Here is an 18,887-nt window from a genome sequence, read left to right on the forward strand (position 1 = left end):
GCCCTGGATTTAAAGCCCTATGGTCAGAGACACCAAATACGTTTAATCGGAAATATAGTATTTTAGCGTACTATATATTTTTCCAAAAATATATAGTACAGAGAGCCAAAATATAGTACAATACTATATAATATAGTACGGTTGGCAACCCTAGTGGTGACTGCGGTTCCCGCGGCGATTTCTGCCTGAAATTAAAGTAGTTACAAGCTTGGCACGGTTCTGCGGCTTAGCAGATGTTGGTTAATATTTACCTCGTCCTGACATTCTATCGGAAATTAATAATATGTGTTAGGAAGACCACAATAATGAATTATTTGACAACAACTTTTCACAAATTTGCGTGCCCGCTTCGCAGATTTTTGACAATAATGACAATTATATTTTTTAAATAAGGCTTGCCATGCATTTATTTTGGTCAGACAATTCATTGTCATCAGTGAGATGCTTTATTTTTAGTGATGTACAAAACCGTCTCTTATCGCTTTTTTTGTCTATGACCAAAGCTGTTTAAGACACCATGCTTGCAACATGTATAAAAAAATGTGAAGTGATTCGTGGTGACGTTTTTATTTACATTTGTAACAGCTCAATACTGTCATAATCGCCGAGTTGGGTGTTTTCGTTCGGTGATTCAGATTTTAAAATTTCTCATTATTATTGCATTTTCTGCATTATTTTGTGACCTAACTTACTTCATTTAGTTGTGGTTAGTAAATCGTTTTGAGGAAATTCGTGTTGACTGCCCAGAGTCCACGAATTTCTTATCTCTACAACACCTTTGCGGGAGTGTCGATACTTCAGTGTTTCCTGTAGAAAGTTGAGGTAAGAGATGTGAAAACAAGTCAACGCATGGATCTAAGAGTTCGTAACGAAAATTATAAGGTTTAATATCTAATTTCAGGCCGCTAGGATGTCTCAGACGCTGACTTTCGGTGACTCATGCGCTCCGATAACTTGCCATGCATGGAACAAGGATAGAACTCGTAAGTGTTTTTCATTATATTTCAGTATATCTTATTATCAATAGATTTAGAAAGCATGTACGTACCTATTTATAACACAAAAATAAGAGTACTTGAAAAGGCCTGAGCTTGATAAATAATACTGAAGTTTTTAGTAAATGTAGCATTGGACGGGTATTCCTTTTCAGCTCATCTTGTTGTACAGAATTATTATCTTTAAGTAATAAAAATTGACTAGTCTTGGGTCTAGCTACAGATTTATAAAAGAAAAAAATCTTACAGCTAACACCTACCCAAAACCCACCCTGACGAGCTTCAAATAAGGACAAGTTTAGGGAAAACCCAGCTCTATTCATAAGGATGAACCACCTGCCCCTCCACTGTCATGCCCAATATTCAATGGGGAATTTTCCTTCCTCATAGAAACAAACAGTTCAGCAACAGCTTTTGTAAGTAAATGGGATTGGTTAAATACCACAAAACCAGGGTTCTAAGAGTGACCCATGAGACCATAAACACAAGGAGCGACAAGAAAAAGTTGATTGGTTGATGATTATGTGTAGAGATGTCAAAAGGACACATCGAGCCGACGGTTGTTGTAAACACATAAATAAATAAATATTGTAAAAACTGTATGTTCGATAATAAAAGGCTTTGAAATGTGTAGAGATGCCCACAAAACATGCTGGCTTTATCATCTTTATTCCCATTAACCTTTTGACCGCCACGGTCGGCTGTGGCCGTCAGCGGAAAGTCTTGCCCAGGACGCCAACGACGGCTACAGCCGACAGCTTCGCTAATGCAATAGGGACTTACCCGGGAGTCCGTACAGTTCAATTTCGCTTGAATAATCGCGGTCGCCGGGCGTCCGGGGCACAGAAAATTCCTTCGCCGTCAGGCGTTCAATAGGTTAATTCAGCTTAATTTGCAGGAGTTCAAGCTGCAGGTTACTGTTACTGTTAGGTACACTACAGAACTACATCCTTTAGTTTGGTTTGCTTAATACATTCCTCACCTCACCAAGGTCAGGACAACAAAGCAGTACCTATTGGTGGCAGTTTGTTTTAAAACGGGATCTCCAAACTTTGTGACTTGATTAAATTTGTGATGCCAGAATTTAGTTGTTTTTGCTGACGAAAGACCTGGCCATATGATTACTCTATTTTGGAGACCCCTTCCTAAGAATGTCACATATTTAATAACAAATAAAAAAAAATTAGGACATGGATCTAAAACAATGTTATTATGGAATGATAATACAATGTTATTATGGAATAATATTAACGTCAATAAGTTGTTCTGATAATTAGATTTAGATAATATTTACCTATGTAATACCTAATTACTATTCATAAGTGCTTGTTGCTAGGCCTACATGAATAAAGTATATTTGAAATTTGAAAGCCCAAAAATTTAAATAAACAGTTGTGATTCTTATATGCTTCTCTGTATCTTTGCAGAAATCGCGTTCTCTCCTAACAACAATGAGGTCCATATCTACCAGAAAGAGGGCAACGATTGGAAACAAACCAACAACCTCGCTGAACATGACCTGAGGGTGATGGGCATCGATTGGGCGCCCAACACCAACCGCATCGTCACCTGCTCCGTCGACCGCAACGCGTACGTGTGGACCCAGAGCGAGGACGGCAAGTGGACCACCACTCTAGTACTTCTTCGCATCAACCGAGCTGCCACTTGCGTAAAATGGTCTCCTATGGAAAATAAGTTTGCTGTCGGATCTGGCGCCCGGCTGATCTCTATTTGTTACTTTGAGAAGGAAAATAACTGGTGGGTCTCTAAGCATATCAAGAAGCCTATCCGTTCTACCGTGACTACTCTGGATTGGCATCCAAATAACATTCTGCTAGTTGCTGGCTCTGCAGATTTTAAGGTGAGGGTGTTCTCTGCTTATATTAAGGACATTGAAGACCAGCCAGGACCAAATGTTTGGGGTACTAAGCTGCCTTTAGGCCAGCTTCTTGCGGAGTTCCCTAATTCTCCTTCAGGCGGAGGCTGGGTCCATGGCGTATCTTTCTCTGCTGATGGCAACAAAGTGGCCTGGGTGGGACATGACAGCTCGATCAACGTCGCTGACGCCAATCAGAAGAAGGAAGTGATCAAACTGAAGACTGAATATCTGCCATTCTTGGGATGCAACTGGTTGACTAACAACTCCCTTCTGGTGGCAGGTCACAGCTGCATTCCACTACTCTACTGCCATGATGGGAACGGATTGAAGTTCGTTGCCAAGCTGGATAATACTCAGAGGAAGGAGTCCGGAGGGCTTTCAGCCATGAAGAAATTCCAAAGTCTCGACCGGCAGGCCCGGATTGAGACTAATGACACTTTCCTGGATTCTATCCACCAAAATGCTATAACTAGCATCAATTTGTACAAGGGCACAAAGGCTAACGCCAAGAAATTCAGCACATCCGGCATGGACGGACAACTTGTTATCTGGGATTTGGATTCCCTCGAGAGGTCTATTGAAGGTCTGAAAATCCAATAAAACAACACCAGATTAATGTATAATTTTATTCATAGGAATAACTATAGTCGCGTGCGAGCTCTGAATCACTCCGTCAGAAAATATATTATAGCATGAAAAGCGTGGGAACGAACGATCACAGTCAGATCAGTCTAGCCAGAAACAAGAAAAGCAGCAGTGGATTCAGCTCCCAGACAATAAAAACTTTCAAATATACAGAATAACACAATAATTTATAGGTACAACTTCTATAATACAATTTAAATTTTCAACTGTCGACAATGAAATAATTTATATAAATTAGACATAAGACTACTCCCTATTTATAATAGATCACTTTTAATACTACTGAAGTACCGTCAATGTCACATTAAAATTTAAGAATCAACGAAACAGTATCATTTGTAACATCGAAGTTAACCTACAAAAATATAAGGCCATTTTGTTTACATTCGTAAACTTCCGTCACAGATATCATAAACAGCAGAAAATATAGTAATAAACGAATATACCTAAGCCGAATCTCTTGTTAATATTTTAAGATTATTGACGCCCATTTTTTAATGAAATAAACATTATCTTATCTTATTTAATTCAAAACGTTTCACCAAACCTTGGTCAAATAAGTAATTTAAAGTTCTACAATAAATAACGATTCACTAAAAAAATCTCATCTGTTGTTTATGATATCTTACATCATCAATTCAACACGACGTTTATCGCTGGCGTTAATTCCTTTCCTCTCATACCTGCTCGAAATAAAACTGTTATGATAATTGAAGGTGGAGTATGCGAGTGCTGACAACCGCACTAGACGGCGTTGGCCATTGGAATTACTTGCTAGAAGCAACTTGTTAGAAGTTCCCAAGCACCCAAGGCGTCGTTGCATGATTTTCTTTGACTTCAGCACTGTATTACGTCTACTCCCAAAATACCAGCAAAAAACAACGTGTCAGCAGTTTCATCATTCGTCGCTAGGTGTCACTAGCTACTGCGCGCGCGCCTCGGTTATGCTGAACACGGGCCCTATGCGCAGGAACACACGGCGCAGCACTGATCGCAGCTCGGGCTTCACGTCGAAGCATGTCACCTCGCAGAGCAGGGGGTAGTAGCGAGACACGTGGGCTGCGAACTGCAATGGAATAGAAGGGAAATATAAGTTTTGGCAGTCGTGAGCGTGACGTCGACTAATCCTAGTTGTCTTTTATTTTTATAAGATAAGACTCCTCCGTTTAATTAGCGTTAAAAGCGTTATTACATCTATCCTTTTTGAGAACACTGCTGAGAGGGAAAGAGATAGTATGTTGTTTCCCGGTCCTCTAACTAAGCAGAAATATTACAGAAAATCAGTCAAAAGTATGCAAATAATAACTCTAAGTAAAAAGCCCAAAGTCTAGTTCTTATTGTTAACCACAAAAGGCTATTATTGGTTGCCTAGGGCATATTTATACAAGATTAGATTACTGATATTTTTATCAGTATTCAGGGGTGATACAGTGATACAAATTTTCTGTACACAAAACATGTCTCAAAAAGAAAAAAAAACTATGATAACGATACGACTACTTGTTTAGGCGCTAGCTATCACGACTGCCATTTAGAATTAGAAAATTTTCCAAAAACCGGATGGTCAAAAAAAATTAAGCATAGTATCTAGTCACAAAATTTCACGAGAATCGTTTGAGAATTGCGACCTGTACTGTAGACGAGAACATCCGGAATTCCGGACATACGAATTCAAAATGCCCGAGTCAAAACGTAGACCTTCGCTACGCTTCGATCAATTAGATTAGGTATTACCATCTCACTTTACCAGAGCTTTTGTAGAACCGTCAGCATCTACCTACTAGTTATTACTTATCTCTAGGTCACACTATGCTGGTTGCCAGTGAAATCGACTCGGCATCGCTTAACCAATGGCAATGCAAGGCCAGGGATTCCAATACCATCTTCCATTCACAGTCCATTAGAGTTGATTACTCGTGCCAGTGGAGCGGAACCTACAAGACAGGCATGGACGAAGCGAGAGTAAGTTGGGTAAGCATGCATAATGTCTCGACTATCATCGCACGCGCAGGTTTTTTACAGCATAGGTATTTTAAAAATGCGTCGCTGGTGCTTCTCACGTAGGTATGGTTGCTATAGCAAACGAATCGAGTAGGTACTTAGACGGACCAGTATTCTTCCATTCAGTGAGAGCTACCGCGAACATCGAAATTGATAGTGACAGAGATGGAATTAGGCGAATCAACATTTCTGAAGTTCGCGGTAGGCGCCCTGGAGATCCGTATACCATCACAAGCTCTTTCCTTGAGGCCAATTGTATACGAGCGATTTTAATTAAGTACATTTTTGCTAAGGTACCTGATCTGGCGAATACTTGGATACGGGACCGATATTGCTAGCAATGGTAGATGGCACCTAAAACTAGACCAAGACCAGACAAGGTTTAGATTTGTAAACAAAAAGAAACAATGAATCCTCATTGGTTACTATACCTACATATTCAGTGACGTGTTGTTTTTGTCGGACCGATGCGCTGCAATAAGCCACACCGCTTTAAATAATCACAGGCTTATTTGTTTGTAGATCAAACTGCATCACAATTTATTATGAGTAAAGAGTAATTTGTGTTACGAAACCTGCTGCACTGGGCTTGGCTTAGTAGTTGTACGGTCGATGTCAAAAATATGTTAACAAAACAAATTTGCATCTTACTCCATTGTAATAAGGCGAATAACGTACAGATACTTTAAAGATAAGTAATTCGATGGGTTTTAATCAGAAAACAGCGATAAAATACCAGTCGGTATTAACCTCGATTCATGCTTAGCCGCAAGAGCTATTCTCCTTAAAGAATTATCGATTCAGCAGCAATCTACTAACTATTAGGGTACGACTAGCAATAGTTTCTGAAGATAAGCAAATTATAACTTACAACGCTTTATAAAATGATAGGGCTCGATTGACTCGAAGGTTTTAAACGGAGGAACAGAAAATAGAATAAAATATCATTAAAATTTCAATAGGCGATTCGATATTTAATACAGCTTAGTTTCTTATGCTCAGATCGTCGACTACGAAGCCGCCATGAGATATCGGATAAGCCAGAGATAACCTAATTATCTTTAGTTTAGCTAATACACTTGATACGCCCAAGTTCCTTTTCGACCATAATACAATTTTTAGTAATCCCACCCAGAAGCATTTTGACTAGGATTTAAAATTTAAATAAAGGAAGAACGGGTAATTAAAAATACTACTAATCTCATTCATTGGTCTCTTTAGCAGGGTCTGTTCTACTACTCAGACTACTCTCGATCGCGCGAAATTTGTTGTATCTCGGAAGCCTTATTTTATCAGGTTAAAGTACTCACCCTTTCATCAGGCATCTTCAGTATTCTCGTCAGTATTAGCAGGAGTATAGAGGTCCACGCGTCGCGATGTGCCTCGTGCTGTAGCGCTGCGAAGTACTCCAGCGCCTCACAGCACACCGACAACAGCAGCGTCTGTACAGGCCCCGCGTGCGACCGTCTCGACTCGTCCCCGTGCATCTTGAACAACACCCTTAAAGCACAGGCCAGAGACTGCGTCTCCTGCTTCAGCATATTAGGTTTGACTGAACCTTTAAAGTTCGCTTTCCAGAGAACGTTGCGCTGGGCGTTGTTCGTGTTAAACGTCTTTGCGAAACGATGGCTGCAGAGTAGACATTCGACTAGTCGTAGTAAATGCGGAGAGCTTAGAAGTCTGTACATTCCTTGCTCTTCTCGCTGGCAATCTTGGCCACTGCCCGGTGCCCCACCGGTTAGTTCTGCCGCTGCTAACGCCAGCGTTTCTGCGTCTTCTTTCCGAGATGTTGCAGGATAGAAGACTATATTGTCTATGGTTTGGATCAGCTCAAGTTGGACCACGCATTTTATTAAAAGACTGTTGAATACGCGGTTGCTGGAACGTGCGTCGTCCGCTTGAGGTTTTTTAAGTATTCCGCGCGCGGGCACCTCATCTTCATCTTCAGGTTTCCACGTTAACAGTGCCGAGGGAAGTGTGCTGTTGAAAATATCCAACATAATTTGGCAGGTATTGCTCCAAGTGGTGTCGTCGAATTTTGTTCCATTGGAGATCACTAGGTTTTCTAAACAGTTGGTTCCTGAGCGAGCCAGTTGCTCGTTGTCTTGTTGCACACACCAATGTAGCTGAGCGTATAGCTGCTCGAGTAACAACGACCCGAGAACGTCAAAGTACTGTGTGAACACATCTACAATAGCGTATAATGCGTGGTTGCACGTCGTCGTCATCCACTCGTTCTTTTCCAACTGGTGTTCAGGCAGTTTCATGTTATCGAAGATTCGGAACAAGATATTGAATAAGTCTCTCCACCAGTGCGGACGGAATGAATCCCCGTGGGTTTTGATGATTTCAAAGAGGACGGTGAGGCCTCGCGTGCGGACGTCCAGTTTACAGCGACTGACAACACAGGAAAGGGAGAACAATAGTGGGAACCAACCGCGAAGCCATACTCTATCTTCTTCTGGTGCTCCTTGCTCCCCTTCAAGTCCTGCGTGTTCCGCGAATAGATGTGGAGATGCTCCAACTGCCGTTGCGCACGATCGTACAAGTCTTATAGCCTCCATAGACGTGTCAGGGAACTTAGCATTGCAAGCGAATTCTGACAGGCACTTGACTGCGTCTTGGAATGAATCTATCATAGCTGAGAACTGCTTTTCATAGAGCTCAGTTATTATTTTCCCTGTAGTTTGGAATGCTAAGTCAACGATCGCTTCCTCCTGATCGCTGGCAGCTAAATGGAACACTGAAAAAATGTTCTTCCAACCTGATTTGATATTGGGAGCTTGGGAATTTACCATTTGGGCAATGCAACGGACTACCATGTCTCTTATCGTTGGCGAATTATTCTTCTTCATAATATGTTCGAACGGTCTTAAGAAGTCTTTTTGGAATTTGAAATTGGAGAATTCGCCTTTTTCTATGAACTTCATGGACAGCTGTCTTAGAGAATCTACTGCGAAGAAGGAAATATCTTCGTTGCTACTGCAGCCTACTTTATTGAAGTGGTCGCCCAGCACTTGCCAAATACGAGACCATTGCAACCTGATTCTGCCCATGTTGTAGTAGGAGATCTCAACAATTTTCTGGAGTGAGAACATTCGAGGGTTTGTTGGATGGCTCAATTCGTCTAATGACACTTGACAGAGTGCTTTAACGAAGTCAACGATCGCATCTCCGTCAAGCCTGGTAGATCCAGTAAATATTCTGTCAACTGCGACCACCACGCTCTGTGAGCTTGTTTCTCCAATATGTTCTTTCACACTCGGGTCTAAAGACATAAGACCGAATTTTAGAGAATCTGGTTGAGGTTTAATACCAGAGCTGGACAAAAATTGAGGTCGCACTCCTGTGCCTATGAACTGAGCTAATTCTAACTGAGAAATGCATTTGACGACGTCCAACCAACTCGATCCTAAGTAGTTTCCATCAGTGTGCGCGACTGTAATCAATGTTTTTATTGTGTCTATGTTCTTGGCTTTCATTTCTGTGATCGGTGAGTTCGCAGTCAGTAATGTGAATCGCGCTAAAGCTTGTACGTAAGCGTCTCTTTCTAAAGACATGTGGAAAATGCAGGCGATGCGTATAGCACAGCGGATACCATCCAAACATAGGGAGGCTATTTCTGGATCATCACAATCTTGGAGTCCCACAGAAAAGGCGGCCAGGAAAGGAGTCCAGGCCATCTTGAACATTGGTCGTACATGCTCGACATGCTTTGCGGTCGTAAACGGTGTCTGAACGTGGGAAACAGACTCCATCAAATTCTTAGCGGCCGTGGAAATTTGTTCCATCTCCATGTTCCAAATAAACTTGCGTTTCTTTTCATTAGCGATCATATGCTTCCCCGGTTTAGATGTGCTCTTCATTTTAATTTCATGGCCAGCTATTTCGTCATAAATCTGCGATAGGTATTCACGCGGCAAGTCGTTATTGTCGCTTATACCGCTATTCAGTTTGATGTATTGTTCTTTTGTCATTTTATTCTTTACTTGCGGCGAGTGCAAATCAGTTGTTAGCATTATAATGGAAAACGCGAGGACGTAAACTGTGTCCGCGCTCATGAACAAAGTGTTGCTTGGGTTGCATTCACAATAGCGTGATGCGAATTTTTCCATAAGCCTGTCGATTTTCTGGGCTTCGCCAGGGAGCCGGAATCCTTCTAAGAAATGACGAAGAGCTGCCACAATGTCCATGTTTGAAAAATTAATGGAATCAACGTAAGCGTACATGACTTCTTTGGAATGATCGTCGTTTTCACCTAAAAATTCTCCAATGAACGTCTTATCGAGTCGTTCGTCAGTTAGCAGCCACTCTGCTATTTCTTTAGTAGAGGTTCCCAACAAATTTTGTTCTTGAAGGAAAGCGACGCCTTTTTTCGGTTTCCGATTAAACATGTCTATGCCTGTTTCCCAAACTTCCTTCTGTTGTTTTAATACTTCAAACTGCTCAGGGGAATCTAAGGTTTCCCTGTTTCCAACATTGCTTGATCCTGTTGAGACCAAGCTAAGACTAGATCCTCCATGTGACTTGATGCTGTGATGGTCTATGTCTTCCTTTACTGGTTTTTCTCCCAGGGTTGTTTGAAGATTTGGGTTAATATAGAGCTCTTTACTCCACTCTACCATACACTTTAGTATTGAAACGAGGCACTCCAATCCTCGGATACGCATCGATTTCTCTTGGTTAGGTGTAGCTCCTAACTCTAGAGCTTGTCTCCCTTGGGCTATCTTTGAAACATCGTTGACTAGTCTTTGGAATAAGTTAGCAGCTGACAAATCGCAGTCATAGTTGACGTATATATCGACAACACTCTGCGCATCGCCGCAAATCCTCGTCAGAGCTTGGATAACCATCCATTTGTGTTCGAAAGACGAACTTGATGTCTCCAAAATATTCATAAAAATCTCCTTGAAAAATACTTCAATTTGCTTCTTTAGATGCACTTTGAAATTCTGGAGTAGGGCCAAGAAGATGGCCAAAGAAAGTTCAAATACTTCAGGTACAGAGCTCACTCCATTTTTAGACAGAGCTACGCAAAGATACTGTTTTATAGCAGTGATAAACATTTCATTGTTTCTGAATACTGGACCAGCATTTTGAAGGATAGATAGAAGTAGGTGTAGAGAAAGGATTTTAGATCTCAGTTCATGTGATTTAGGATCAGGGGTGCCTTCAGGAAGGGGTTTCATGGACAATTTGCAAAGAGCTCTGAAAACTAGGAAGGCATCTTTTTGTAGGATGTGTGTAAATTTAGCTGTGACGGAATTATCATTTTCTGAAGCAACATCAACACTTTCTTGAGATGGTATCCTTGTCATTGAAGATTCTGTTGGTGCTTGACCATTACTTTCGTGGGATACGCTGCCACTGTCTTGAGAATCTGGATTCTCATTATTTTCGGGACCATTTTGACTGATATCTTCAGCTGATTTTTTGAATGCTATTGTTACAGCGTTGTCAATGACTGAGTCCACAATTTGCTTAGCAATAATCTTGGCTTCTAAAACATCGTCCATATTATCACTTGGGCCTGGTGTGATACTCTTATTTTCTTCACTGATGTGATTTGATTGGTCATCAGTTACAATATTGCCATTGGGAATTTTATGGTGTACTTCAGTAGTTTCCGTTTCTAGAGCCTGGTTTTCCATTTTAGTGAATATGACATTAAGCATTTGTGTGAGGGTCGCGCGCGCTGTAGTTTGATTAATAAGATTCTTACTCGCTAAATAAATATTATAACAGGTTCGGACGGCCAGGAGGACTGTGCCTTCATGAACCTCAACATGCTGACTTGTGATCACGGTGAGGAGAGCTTTAATGATCTGAAGTTGAACTCCCTCATCAGTCTGAGGGCCAGTGAAGCAGCCACAGATTGTCTCCACAATGCGGTCAATTAGCAACTTTCTTGGTGTTGTTGAATCAGGAACATTCCCTGTTAGATGACCATAAGCTATTAGTTTCTGGAGACAGTCAAGAGCTGTGACCACAATCCGCGATGCTTTGCTCTGGCATGCCAGTTCAAAGGGTAAGAAGTATTTTTCAGCTGTAATGATGTTGGATGCATCATTTTTGGGCAATGGGAGAGTACCTGATGTGGGACTCTCTGTAGTCTCTGGTTGACCTCCATTTATTAATTCTGTTTTGATTTCCTCTGTAACAAAACAAATGCATGTGTACACTAAAACAATTATGACACATCCTGTGTTTGTTGAATAATTCATACAACAGTCCAATAATGATTTAAACACACAGTTTTATATATTTAGAGCCATCTTAGGAGTGACATGACCTCATACACATTTAGTTGTTTACTACATAATTATCTTGCTACAGATTGTTTAGTAAACATAAACCATTATAAACCAATTTGAATAGGTCTACACTTAATGAGCATCGCTTATTCAAGCGGTTCCAACATAAGTACTAGATAGATTATATTGCAACGACTTTGATAAGGCAAGCAGGTACCTCCCACCACTTTCACTCCCAAGGTCGTAATACATTTACTAAATTAATTAGACCATTAAAATTCATGAAGTGAATATATTGTGCTAACCTAATTAGCGCAAGTAAAATGCCCGTCTCTATACAATAATCCGATACGGGTTCGACAAGTGACAATTCGACACTTACCTAAAGCCACTTCACAGGACTTCTTTAGCTGGCTGTGATAGGACCTCTTTATGTCCTTATCGGCTAATATTTTCTCTAAAGCTCGTACTATAAACATTTCTTTAGTTTTCAGGTTGGTTTGCATCGTTATTTTATTAGGAAGTCACTCCATTCGTTCCCACTGGAATCGACTTTGAGGTGCGGTGATTCTGTTGATATTTACATAACTCTAAACAGGCACTATTGTATCGCGTTTGTAGATTTATTTTCTCCAGTTAGAGTAGTACAAATGTAACATCACAAAACTTTATGCAACAAACGATTTACTTAAAATCATTTCAAGACGGAATCTACGATTCCACAGTACGATTCACACCTCATCACAAACATGTCAAGTCAATAAAGTTACGTTCAAGCTATTAAGTGTTTATAGATATTTAATTACTACAGTTAACTTACGGACTACTGTAAAAAAGTAATTTATACACAGAAGTTTTAATCATGTTTATAATCATGTTAATAAATATATACTTTTTGAAGTTTTTAATAATCTGATTTGGTGGAGTTAGGTAATTTGAACATTAAATATAATATGCTGATTTGAACGCATCGTTGTAAAGTACGTCGTTAGTTGGCGTTTTGTTTTTCATAAAACTGTGTATGAATACATGTAGTTTTACATCAATATACTTACTTAATCAATGTATTTATAAATAATGCTTCGTAAATAAAGATTCTGTATAATAAAGTAACTATATATTTTTTTAAATATCGACAAAATATTACAATAATTGAACCGGAATACAACAGCAATTTATAGCAAGCGACATAACAAAACGAAACGAAACGTCACTTAAGTCGCCAAACCGAGCCAAGCGCCGTGATTTCGTTGATTTCTTTATTGTTTTAGCTTTTCAGCACCGGCATTGGCATTTTATCGCTTATAATAAGTAACGCCGACCTTTTCAACAGAGCGGACAATTTTATTAACCAAAGTTACTAGACAAACCTAACAAAATTGCTTCCACAATGACAGTGACGCGGGTCGCGGAATCCCGCACCGAATTTAAACTGAAAAGTCTGCCCGAAGACGTGATATCAAGTGTTAAATTTGCTCCTAAGTCCAACCAATTTCTTCTGGTGTCATCTTGGGACTGCTCCGTGAGGCTGTATGATGTGAGCGGAAACGTGGAGCGGCATAAATACAACCATGAGCTTCCCGTGCTAGATGTCTGCTTTAGGGTGAGAAAGTTCTGTTATTTCTGCACTATCTTGTATAAACTACATATCGTTTGAAAGAGATTGCATGTTTTTTTTATGATAACATCGAAACTATCTTGGAACACTTCAATTGCTGAAATTATAACCTAAATGCTGCTATAATGTAGGTCGTGGTATTTTTTTAATACTCGAATTTGTATACAATTTTAACGACTACGTTTTGTAAACATCTTGAATGAAATGAAAGTATAGTTGATATTTAACAATTTTAATAAATTTGATACAAGTGTTTTTCGATATAAACAACATTAGAAGGGTATATGACATTTGTATTGTTATTGTGTTATTGATTAGTAAGAGTATCATATCTGTAAAATATCTATATTGTATATGTAAACAATTGTTTTCAGGATGCTGTCCACTCATACAGTGGAGGGCTTGACCAGACTCTCAAGATGTATGACCTCAATGCCGGCTCGGAAACAAGCCTTGGTGAACACAAGGGTGCTATTCGCTGTGTCGAGTATGCAAATGAAGTTAACGCTGTCTTGACAGGGAGTTGGGACGGAACTGTTAAAATGTGGGACAGTAGAGTACCAAATTGTGTTGGAACATATAATCAAGGAAATGAGAGGGTAATAAGAGATTTATTTTTCTTGCATTCTTCATGATGTTGATTTTGGTGTGTAAAATTTTTTGAATTTTGATACTCATAATGTACAGTAGGTCAATCTTGGACAAAAAATCCTTGGGCCATAAACATTCCAGAAAACAGGCAACTTTCCTGTGTACATTACAACAGTTATTGATTAAGGTAAATTTTACTAATCAAATCAAATCAAATATCATTTATTGTCAGGCAACTAAGGCCCATAGATACATACCATACAAACTAACATACATACAATAATAAAAATCTTACAAGCTAAAAAATTATTTAGGCGACATGGTGGGTTTCTAATGCTTTCAAAATACAGTTCTTAACAAATCTACACATTTATTTATTTAATGAGGTCCACAGGAAAGTTGCAAAAACTTAACCCTTGAATTAGCAATGGGATACAGTAGGCATAGGCATATTACCTTTCACCATCTTCTTGCATTTTTTTGAAACAGAATCATTAGCACTATTTAGTTGCAAAAACTCCAACATACTTAATTAGATAGCTAAACTTCTTCATAAACTTCCAGGTATACACCATGAGCATAGTCGGCGAGAAGTTCGTAGTGGGCACGTCCGGTCGCAAGATCTTCGTCTGGGATGTCCGCAACATGGGGCATGTGAACCAGCGGCGTGAATCCTCACTCAAGTACCAGACAAGATGCATCCGAGTCTTCCCTAACAAACAGGTATGATATTAAAAATGTTTTACAGTAGTGCAATATGGCTTGAGGAAACAGGAAGAAAGCAGCTTCTGTCAGTGAAAAAGTAAAGCTCTGGCTTGATAACTTTTAACTGTTTTTATCCCTGCTCTCAAGGAATAATTTATGATACTATTAATAATTTACCAACTTGTCAACTCTGATTTTACTTTAAGCATTTGTGGATTATAGGTAGTTTGCCATGAAAAATAAATGAATTTAATCAACATCTAGAGACATTGGCGCGACAGTTTCTCGCCGCGACATAGGTCAACCTGTCTCTTTTATTAATACAGTTAGAAAAAGACGGGTAGTCTATCTCGCGGGGAGATACTGTCGCGCCAATCATGTGCTAGGCCTACTGGGTTGAACATTGAACAATCAGAAAGCAGCTTGCAGAGCACAGGTGAGAAGTATTTTTTTTTTTTACATCAACTATCCATATTTCCAGGGTTACGTGCTGAGCTCTATTGAGGGTCGCGTGGCGGTGGAATATCTGGACAGCAATCCAGAGGTGCAGAAGAAGAAATACGCCTTTAAGTGTCACCGGATCAAGGATGGAGGTGGGTATATAGAGTTTGCAACAACATTTTTGTACATAGACTTGAAACTATAAAATCCATTCTAGATTTATACCTTCATACTATTTGAACATGTGAGTGTCTAGAAGCTAGCTGGTCAAACCAAATTGTCAGTAAATAAGAACAAAAAAAACTATACCTTTTCTTTTGGGTGCTAGTACTAGTGTAAAACAAAGACAGTATGATTCTCTCTGTCTGTGTTTGAAATGAGACAGTCTTTGACAAACATTATGTTTTATATTTATAACAGGGATGTTGACTGTATTTAATATAAATGAATTCACACCATGCATGGAATAAAGCACCAGAACATTAATGGAGAAACATAGACAACAGGTATTTTTAGACTCAATGGCTATTTGATAAATCATATGGAACTATAAAGAGTAACTTGACCGTGACGTCATTCGCTAGTGTTTCATATAAATTCCATAGTGGCAAATAATTTTGACACTTATAAAAAAGAAACTGATTTGACTAATAGTCAAATGGGCCTTTTTATTTAAAGTTGTCCCCTATAAACCTTGGGACACTTTTTCCTCCTATTAGGATAGAAAGAGCTCGTGAATCTGAGTAGAAATAACGTAGAAGTTCACAAATTAAAAAAAAGTGTATGGGACAACTTTAAATAAAATGGCCCAAGTACCCTATTAAAAAGCAACGTACCGCGTCACGCCCTTTCGTCTGCTGGCGATAATTGGCGCAGCCATTGAACGAAAGTTTCTGTTCCAGGTTTAGAAAAGATTTACCCGGTGAACGCCATCAGCTTCCACTCCGTGTACAACACATTCGCGACCGGCGGCTCGGACGGATACGTCAACATCTGGGACGGGTTCAACAAGAAGAGGCTCTGCCAATTCCACAGGTTAGTTAAAAGACTAGCTGAGCTGCAGCAGTTCTGGGAAACCAGTAAGGTTACTAATCATGGTTTTATGAAGACAAAATTCCATACAAGAAAATGAAATTATAAATTATCTTCGAATTGTACAAGGTTGTGAAATGTCTTGTATTATAAGGCTTAATCATACCTAAACACATTTACTATTTCCAAATTTAACTTCTTATCGCATGACACCTAAACCTACTTATTGCTTCGCTCGTAGTCTTATTTAACATGTGAAATTGCAATAGTTCTTTATTTGTACCGAGTTGGCTTTGCTATGCTATGATCGCAAAATACCTTAAACTTCTTGCCTCGCTCGTCGCTGCACTGATCCAAGTGTGTTGTGAATCGCAAAACTTTTTTTTTATATTATAAATGGGCTTACTCATGGCCACAGACTAGCCGAGGCGAAGACGTGGCCTACGATGGAGCGAGCCTGCCCAGGTGCCTGTCACCCTTGATTTGAAGGTTGCCGGGTTATATGAGCTCGGAAATATAGACGCCGGCAAGGAATTCCTTGGCAGTGCGCATAAGAAACGAGGAAGGCGCTTCGGGCGAATTGGTGGAATATCTACCTCATCTTCTGTGTTTCTCATCGCTTTGCTCGACGTCGTTTGTTATAGACATGCTTACACTACATCAACATCACCCCAGTAGCGTCTCCCGAGCGTCAGCGTCTAGTAAACTCTATGGCTGCTGCTCGACGGAACGACAACATTTTTCATAGACACCGACGCTCAAAAGACACTAGTGTGGGGAGTCTAACGTATTTCACTACTTACATGTATGTATGTATATATGTATATACTTTATTGCACATAGAAATAAAAACACGAGAAACATAGTTACAGAGTAAATTAAATACAACAAAGGCGAACTTATCCCTGTATGGGATCTCTTCCAGTTAACCTTTGAGGAAACGAATAAAACAAAACAGAAGTAACGATGAATGACAAACAAAACAATAGTGTACAATCACTAAAGTTAATGAAATAATAATTAACTTCCAGGTACAACACGGCGGTATCTTCCCTCTCGTTCTCGGCGGACGGGTCGGCGCTCGCCATCGCGTGTTCGCAGCTCGACGAGTCTCAGCAGGAAGACCCCAAGCCCGAAGACACTATCTACATCCGATACGTCACCGACCAGGAGACCAAGCCCAAATGAACACCGCTTAGTTCAAGCCCGACAGTCTGCGACTAGTTTACGAGGTTTTTTTTTTCTTTTTTTAAATGGCGTTTATTACAGTAGCCAGTGTCATACGACGTTCACATTGCCCGTTCGTGACATTCAGCCATATTCGAACTTTAAGATACGTCAAATGTTAGATATTGAAACGATATGGATTGGATATGTCAGTGTCAGACAAGTGTCAAAAATGATGTTTCTTCAAACAAAAACTTCAATTTTGACACTTGTTTTACACTGACATATTCAATCCATGTCGTTTCACTATCTAATATTTGACGTATCTTTAAGTTCGAATATGGCTGTAAGTATTGATTTAAACTCTCTAAGGATGGTATTCCACCTGTCCAATTTCTTTGTCTAATGTGCATTGCGTCTCACTTTCTCATTAAGCACAATGATATGCAAATACCAAATACACAATGGATCAATATAGTGGACAGATGGAATACTATCCTTAGAAACATAGTCAACAGACAATAACTATCTGGATCTGGTTGTAATACTAATAAACTTCGTTAACTTCATTCATTTTTTCAGTTCCCTGTTTGAATGATGCCGATAGTATTCGGAATAATCTTTTTAAACACTTACCCCCTTATTCATAAAACTTTACGAGCCTGAATTAGTTATAATTTATCCCTTTCTAACAAATACATAAGTCAAAATGACAAGATAAAGACAAACTATTCATAGCTAATCCAGGCTTGTAATGTGTTTATGAATAACGCTATTATACTGGAACATTGATATAGTATAAAGAACTGGATACCCAATCAGCTGCCAAAAATGGCCCCACAAAAGTGATGTCAAAACAGATCACGCATTACTTTTTCGTTTAGTCTTGTTTGAAACGCTCAAATGTGAAGTTGTCAACAATTACGAAATGTGCTGTTAAAATATGTAAAAATAACAATGATAAAACAAGGAAAAAGGATGGAATGTATTTCTTTCGGTTAGTTCTTTGGATAGCATTACATAATTTATGTAATCTGGTGGTAATTTTATGGTTTTGAATAAATTAATTTGTTAGTACCAAAGATGGGATGTCAAGGAACAAAAATCTAATGAGTCGATGTGAGGTCAATATTTTTTTATATTTTTATATGGAATTCATAAGGAATAATATTATGTTTAAATTCAAGATTTCCAAGAAAACCTATGCGACGTGCCAAGTGGACTGCTATTTAATTATAGCAAGAGATAGGGGTGATGCAGTTTTAAACAAGGCAAAACGGCACTTGTGTGTTCGGCCCATTTCCCTGTTTCCGACATATACACCACCAATAAGGGCTTATATCGACTAACTGTAAATGCTAAACCTGTCTGAACACAGTGACAACCACAGGATTTTTTTTGTAAAGTATAGGTAGACTTTATAAAAAAAATCCAATCAGTACCTAAATGTCCCCGTGCATTCGTGCTATGAGTAAATGTAGATCTTAAATACACAGTTATTTAATAAGTAGAATTTATTTCAAGGAAATTAGTATACTTACGAATTAAAAATTTAATTT

At 39.3% G+C, this 18,887-nt stretch overlaps 3 protein-coding genes across 3 annotated transcripts; 2 read left to right on the forward strand and 1 right to left on the reverse strand.

The window, feature by feature from the left end:
* The first annotated feature begins 595 nt into the window (after positions 1-595).
* LOC134652093 (actin-related protein 2/3 complex subunit 1A-B) lies at positions 596-3,729 on the forward strand. The gene is made up of 3 exons (XM_063507256.1): positions 596-822; positions 902-983; positions 2,423-3,729. The coding sequence occupies exons 2-3, from the start codon at positions 911-913 to the stop codon at positions 3,472-3,474; spliced, it is 1,125 nt and encodes a 374-aa protein (XP_063363326.1). The 5' UTR covers positions 596-822; positions 902-910; the 3' UTR covers positions 3,475-3,729.
* A 597-nt stretch (positions 3,730-4,326) lies between these two features.
* On the reverse strand, positions 4,327-12,537 carry LOC134652508 (brefeldin A-inhibited guanine nucleotide-exchange protein 1). The gene is made up of 3 exons (XM_063507702.1): positions 12,157-12,537; positions 6,831-11,674; positions 4,327-4,585 (listed from the first exon to the last, which is right to left on the reverse strand). Exons 1-3 carry the CDS (start codon positions 12,278-12,280, stop codon positions 4,442-4,444), a joined length of 5,112 nt encoding a protein of 1,703 aa, XP_063363772.1. The 5' UTR covers positions 12,281-12,537; the 3' UTR covers positions 4,327-4,441.
* A 431-nt stretch (positions 12,538-12,968) lies between these two features.
* LOC134652509 (mitotic checkpoint protein BUB3) lies at positions 12,969-17,399 on the forward strand. The gene is made up of 6 exons (XM_063507703.1): positions 12,969-13,377; positions 13,767-13,991; positions 14,548-14,706; positions 15,170-15,281; positions 16,032-16,164; positions 17,193-17,399. Exons 1-6 carry the CDS (start codon positions 13,165-13,167, stop codon positions 17,347-17,349), a joined length of 999 nt encoding a protein of 332 aa, XP_063363773.1. The 5' UTR covers positions 12,969-13,164; the 3' UTR covers positions 17,350-17,399.
* Positions 17,400-18,887: the final 1,488 nt, after the last annotated feature.

This window comes from Cydia amplana, chromosome 11 (assembly GCF_948474715.1).
Source record: "Cydia amplana chromosome 11, ilCydAmpl1.1, whole genome shotgun sequence".
Lineage (NCBI taxonomy): Eukaryota > Metazoa > Arthropoda > Insecta > Lepidoptera > Tortricidae > Cydia > Cydia amplana.

Excerpts from the sequence above, each read along its gene's own strand:
- LOC134652093 (XM_063507256.1), top strand. The coding sequence starts at position 911 with ATGTCTCAGACGCTGACTTTCGGTGACTCATGCGCTCCGATAACTTGC. Across the intron at positions 984-2,422 it reads ATGGAACAAGGATAGAACTC|AAATCGCGTTCTCTCCTAAC; the intron begins GTAAGTGTTTTT and ends GTATCTTTGCAG.
- LOC134652508 (XM_063507702.1), bottom strand. The coding sequence starts at position 12,280 with ATGCAAACCAACCTGAAAACTAAAGAAATGTTTATAGTACGAGCTTTA. Across the intron at positions 11,675-12,156 it reads GTCCTGTGAAGTGGCTTTAG|AGGAAATCAAAACAGAATTA; the intron begins GTAAGTGTCGAA and ends GTTTTGTTACAG. Across the intron at positions 4,586-6,830 it reads TGAAGATGCCTGATGAAAGG|TTCGCAGCCCACGTGTCTCG; the intron begins GTGAGTACTTTA and ends ATTCCATTGCAG.
- LOC134652509 (XM_063507703.1), top strand. The coding sequence starts at position 13,165 with ATGACAGTGACGCGGGTCGCGGAATCCCGCACCGAATTTAAACTGAAA. Across the intron at positions 14,707-15,169 it reads GAGTCTTCCCTAACAAACAG|GGTTACGTGCTGAGCTCTAT; the intron begins GTATGATATTAA and ends CCATATTTCCAG. Across the intron at positions 16,165-17,192 it reads AGGCTCTGCCAATTCCACAG|GTACAACACGGCGGTATCTT; the intron begins GTTAGTTAAAAG and ends ATTAACTTCCAG.